Raw genomic sequence first — 6284 nt, 5'->3', positions numbered from 1 at the left:
GAAGTTGGCCCAGGGAGAGACCGGCCTCTGGGTTGACCTCCTTCATGCCAAATACTTCCCTCATGGGAATTTCTTTGAGGCAACACCTCATGGGTCTCCTTTTTGGAACTCCATCCAATCCCTCAAACCGTTCTTCGCCAGGGGCGTGAGGTTCTCGGTTAATAATGGTCGCTCCACGCGTTTTTGGCACGACGTTTGGATAGGCTAGCATCCTCTTTGGTCGGAGTTTAGCCAACTTTACTCCATTGCTGTTGAGCCCAACCAACTGGTTGCTTCGACTCTAAGTTCCTCCCCGCCCCCTATCTACTTTAGAAGGGAGCTATCGGGGCCGGAGCTGGAGGATTGGGATCGCCTACGGGCAATGATAACGGATGTGCGATTGTCGGACACTGAAGACTTGGTCTCTTGGAGACTTTCGGGCTCTGGCAAGTTCACTGTCAAGCCCCTCTATAGAGAGTTGTCCCGTGGACATGCCCCTACGGCAGCCACGGGCTTTGGAAGGCTCGAATCCCTCTCAGGATCAAGGTTTTCCTCTGGCAACTCTGCCAAGATCGCCTACCTACCTCTATCAATATAGCTAAGCGCAATGGCCCTGCTTCCGGTCCTTGTGCTTTGTGTGGTGACCCGGAAGATGCTGACCACGTGTTCTTCCGGTGCTCTTTGGCGCGCTTTGCTTGGAGCGCGGTCCGTGAGGCTGCGGGTGTGGATTGGGATCCACGCTCTCGCTCCGAGCTTGTGTCATCCCTGTCCTCGGTCCAAGGCTCTTTGCGCCGGATCATGTGGACATGTGCTTCGGCCATGCTATGGACCTTATGGCAGATTCGTAACAAGTTTACTATAGAGGGAGTGTTTCCCTCACACCCTGCTGATGTAATCTTCAAATGCATCTTATTCTTGCAGCAGTGGGCCCCGCTGGGAAGACAACAGGACTCTGATCTCCACCGCCAAGCTCTAGCACGTCTTCGCTTCGTCTACTCGGCGTCTCGAGCCCCGTCGTCATCGACTGCCGCCTCATAGGGATGGGCAGCCCCTTTTGGTCATGTTTACCCCCGAGCTTGCGTGCTCGTAAGTTTGGCCGGATGCGCCATGTAATGCACTCTATTTCGCCGCCGTTTCCTTTTGTGGTGTGTCTGAGACCATGGAAGACATGCTTTGGTTCCGTTTGTTGGTTTGTTTGGTTGTGCATGCTGCCTATGTTGAGGGCTTTATTAATTTAAAGCTGGACGTCTATGTTCTAAAAAAAGTTTGTAGAACTATGGTGGAGGTGCTCTTTGCCTTTTTTCTTTAACTAGTAACTAGTACAAATGCCCATGCGTTGTAACAGGCAAAAAATATTGTAAAGCCTGCTCCATGTGATAGTACGCGCCATTTCTTATATACAGTTCTGATAAACATCATTAATAAGTCTATATTGTTATTGCTTTTCGAAGTATAAAGTGTAGACGTAAAGAAGCCACCCTAATATTCTTCATCTGATGGAAGAGTAGTGGTGCATGGAATAGTCTAGTAATCGGTTTTATATTTTATTTTTTGAAAAAACACTATTTTTATTTATTATAAAATAATTAAATAATTCTGATTTTTTTATATTTTTATGAGAATTTAAACATGTTTTGAAAATGAACATTTTTAACCATGTTTTTAAGCAATTTTTTTTAAAATTTGTGATTGATTTTAAAAAAGTTGAAATCATTTTTGGGAATTTTGAGCATTTTTTAAAAAGCGTGAACAAATTTAAAAGCTTTCTCTTTGAAGCAAGAAGAATTTGAAACACTCTGTATCTTAAAAAAGTATCTTAAAAAACACGCTCGGTGTCTGCAATTAAAAAAAGGATTGTTGGTGTCCATACCAAGTAGTATAAAGTTAAGAAAGTCATAGGAATATCCTTTGATGGCGCCTATTTCAACTTAGCACTATCATCAAGTGAAAGCGAAATGGTGTAATTGTCTTTAGCAGGATATACAAATAGTGGAATTGTTGTATACTATTCGAGAGTTCAAGGGAGAAAATATCATAGGCCCCTATTCAATAAACATTCGTCAAGACTCTTGTTCACATGGTCACACCATGTTCTAATATAACCAATTCTAAGGCAATAACCTTAGCTATGGAACCTAAAAAAAGCAAGTTTTTCCTTCCCATCATGGCTAAATTCTAGGTTGATGCACTGTTGTGACATTCTCTCTACTCTTTATCCCTCACTCGCTCCACCTTGTGTCACCAACGATGTCGGTGACATGCAGAGTTGAGAAATATCTTAATTGTCGGCAAGTCTGGGTGAGCTCAAAATATGTTATCCCTTAAGAAATATTTATATCAAATATTTCACTCATCTTTAATTATTGTATCTGATGATCTATTCATAAGATGTGGTAGGCATGAACATTAAACTATGACTAACAAAAAAACAACGACAACTAATTAGGGCAACTCCAACGCGCCGACACAAACTGTCTACATGTGTCCATTTGGCTCGAAACAAAAATAAATCACGACCCAACACGCAGACGCAAATGGATGAGCGTTTGTTTTTTGTCCACTCGCGATGTTTTTTAGACCCAAATTTGGGTTGGCTTTGTGTCGGCGCGGACACGAAGCACACGCGTGCGACACCCTCCCTTGTCCTCCCCATGGGCTGCCAGTCGATGACACATTGGCCATTCCCCTTCTCTCCCGCCGACGGCCACCACACCCGGCCGCCCCTCCCTCGCCGCTGCCGCCTAGTTCCGATGCCAAGGCTGTCGCTCGCACCCACATAACTCCCCCAGCAGCACGCCTTACCCGGCGACTATTCTTGCCGGCGTTGGTGGACTATTTTCGCCGCCGCCATAGCACCCCAACGTCCAAGCCACCTCTCGCCTCCGCCGCCAGCAGCAACACTCCAAGCACGGCTACTATGAGATTTAAATTTTATCTCTTAACTGTATTTGTGCCAATTTAAATTTTATTTGATTTGTAAACCATGAGATTTTATTTGGTTGTGATACTATAAAATATTTGTATTTGATTGAATTATGTGAACTTTGGGCAATTTTTTTGATATATGCAAAAGAGTAAAAATTGACTGAATACCAGCCGCGCGGATGAAAAATGCGTCAGCGCGTTGGGTGCACTACCAATCATGGGAACAAGGTGAACAAGGCTGAAAACGCCGACCCAAAGGACAAAAAAGAACAAAGTTCGCGTCTGTTTGCTTCGATACTTTGGAGTCTGCCTTATATCGATGCTCATTTAGATTTTATTTTTTTGCAATCGGTGCTAGTGCTAGTACCTTATGGTCGGTGCAGCCATTAGAAAAACAAATCCACACCAACAGATCCTCACCGAGAAGCTCTCCACTGCGTGTGCTTTTATTCTGTATCTCCATTCCTCTGGAGCAGCGGTGCTCATCTCCTCTTCTATCTATCCATCCATCCAGCGAGCCCACGAACCCCATCACTCCATCAGCGCTGCCCTTCTCTCTATCCATGCTCCAGCCACACCACACCACGCGCCCGTGTCTTCCACAGCCCACGCCGTGGCGTTCCCCTCTCTCTTCTTGCCCGCGGCACCCGAATCGAGCACTGATGGGTGTGGTAACCTCCTCCCTCCCCGCCCTTGATCCCCTCTTTTGGTGTTGGTTCCGTTGACCCCATCTCTCTCTCTTCTGATTTCCTAAGCCCTTTGACCCCATCTCTCTGATTTCCCAGATTGTAACGCCCATGACCGATGGCTGCTTCGTGTTCGTCGGCCCGTTGCGGCGCGACTTTGGCTGGGCCTGCGCGCACGGAGCTGGCTGGGCCTGTGGCAGAGGCGCGGCGGCGATGGCCTCGGCGGCTGCTTGACGGGGCCGCGTGGATCTGTGCCGGCGCTTCGGTGCTTCGGATCGGCATGGATCCGCAGTGGCATCCTCCTCATCCTGATTCTGTCCATCGTCGTCGGCACGGCCTCGGGGTCCGCGCTGGTGGGTGACAGGTGCGCAGCGGGCTCGCAGTCCCCGTGCGGCGCCCCCTGCTCCGCCGGGATGTGCTGCGCCCCCTGCTCCGCCACCTCGTCCACCCCGTTCGCCGCCGCGGCCTCCAACACTGCCGGTCTGCATACGAAGAAACAGAGGATACACGAAAAGGATTTTTTGTTTTACCGCATCGTTTTTCCCAGAGCCACTTACGTGAGGAGTGCGGGTTCAATTTTCAGAAAAGAGAAGGGCCTTTTTGCAATAGTACCACAACGGGTGTGCGGGCAAACTAAAGGCTCGCATGATTTTTTTGGCCCATATATGTATCTGTACGAAGGAGGCCCAACACCCAACAACGGACTTAAAATTGAGATCAGCGTTTAGTACCACCTCGCCACCTCGTACGTGATCAAAACTAACGGAAAAAAAACTTATCGTGGGACGAAACCAAAAATATCATCTTACTTTAATAGTAGGTATAGATATAGATAGATATAGATAATGTATGTGTAATGCTATTATATTATCTGTTTTGAATGTTAATGGGCTTTATTTTACACTTTTATATTATTTTTGGGACTAGCCTATTAACCCTAGGCCCAGTGCAAATTGCTGTTTTTTTTGCCTATTTCAGTGTTTCGCAGAAAATGAATATCAAACGGAGTTCAAACGGAACGAAACCTTCGGAAGCGTGATTTTTGGAACAAACGTGATCCAGAGGATTTGGACTGGACGTCAAGAAACGGACGAGGTGTCCACGAGGCAGGGGGCGCGCCTACCCCCTGGGCGCGCCCTCCCCCTCATGGGCCCCTCATGGCTCAGCCGACCTACTTCTTCCTCCTATATATGTTCACATACCCCGAAAACATCCAGGAGCACCACGAAACCCTATTTCCACCGCCGCAACCTTCTGTACCCAAGAAATCCCATCTTGGGGCCTTTTCCGGAGCTCCGCCGGAGGGGGTATTGATCACGGAGGGCCTCTACATCAACTCCATGGCCCCTCCAATGATGTGTGAGTAGTTTACTTCAGACCTTCGGGTCCATAGTTATTAGCTAGATGGCTTCTTCTCTCTCTTTGAATCTCAATACAAAGTTCTCCTCGATCTTCTTGGAGATCTATTCGATGTAACTCTTTTTGCGGTGTGTTTGTCGAGATCCGGTGAATTGTGGGTTTATGATCAAGTCTATCTATGAACAATATTTGATTCTTCTCTGAAATCTTTTATGCATGATTGGTTATCTTTGCAAGTCTCTTCGAATTATCAGTTCGGTTTGGCCTACTAGATTGATCTTTCTTGCAATGGAAGAAGTGCTTAGCTTTGGGTTCAATCTTGCTGTGCTCGATCCCATTGACAGAAAGGGAAACGGCACGTATTGTACTATTGTCATCGAGGATAAAAAGATGGGGTTTATATCATATTGCTTGAGTTTATCCCTCTACATCATGTCATATTACCTAAGGCGTTACTCTGTTTTTATGAACTTAATACTCTAGATGCATGCTGGATAGCGGTCGAAGTGTGGAGTAATAGTAGTAGATGCAGGCAGGAGTCAGTCTACTTGTCACGGACGTGATGCCTATATACATGATCATGCCTAGATATTCTCATAATTATTCGCTTTTCTATCAATTGCTCGACAGTAATTCGTTCACCCACCGTAATACTTATGCTATCTTGAGAGAAGCCACTAGTGAAACCTATGCCCCGGGTCTATTTTCCATCCTATAAGTTTCCGATCTATTTTACTTTGCAATATTTACTTTCAATCTATATCACAAAAATACTAAAAATATTTATCTTATCATTATTATCTCTATCAGATCTCACTCTCGTAAGTGACCGTGAAGGGATTGACAACCCCTTTATCGCGTTGGTTGCGGTGTTCTTATTTGTTTGTGTAGGTATGAGGGACTTGTGCCTGGCCTCCTACTGGATTAATACCTTGGTTCTCAAAAACTGAGGGAAATACTTATGCTACTTTGCTGCATCACCCTTTCCTATTCAAGGGAAAACCAACGCAGTGCTCAAGAGGTAGCATCAAGTATCGTTGTGTTGTGATCATGGAAGCTGACAACTCCAAAGTCTTCGAAGGCTTTAGGAGAGGAGATCTGTATATTGTTGATTTCTCCACAGGACCACAACCTGCTACATGTCTACTTGCAAAAGCCTCAGAGGGCTGGCTATGGCATCGACAACTTGGTCATGCTGGCATGAGGAACTTGCGCACGCTCGCGAAGAAGAAGCATGTCATCGGCATCGAGGGTGCCAAATTCCTCAAGGACCATTTGTGTGGAGCTTGTGAAACCAGAAAGATGACCAAGGCCAAGCATCCCTCAAAGACCATC

General features: G+C 46.3%; 1 protein-coding gene across 1 annotated transcript; it reads left to right on the top strand.

Moving 5' to 3' along the window:
• Nucleotides 1-3274: 3274 nt before the first annotated feature.
• Nucleotides 3275-5119, top strand: LOC125548787 (uncharacterized). The gene is made up of 2 exons (XM_048712328.2): nt 3275-3575; nt 3690-5119. The coding sequence occupies exons 1-2, from the start codon at nt 3275-3277 to the stop codon at nt 4316-4318; spliced, it is 930 nt and encodes a 309-aa protein (XP_048568285.1). The 3' UTR covers nt 4319-5119.
• Nucleotides 5120-6284: the final 1165 nt, after the last annotated feature.

Source organism: Triticum urartu, chromosome 3A (genome assembly GCF_056163025.1).
Source record: "Triticum urartu cultivar PI428250 chromosome 3A, HENAU_Tu73, whole genome shotgun sequence".
Lineage (NCBI taxonomy): Eukaryota > Viridiplantae > Streptophyta > Magnoliopsida > Poales > Poaceae > Triticum > Triticum urartu.
Note: the sequence above shows the minus strand (reverse complement) of the source record. Positions and strands in the feature narration are given on the sequence as shown.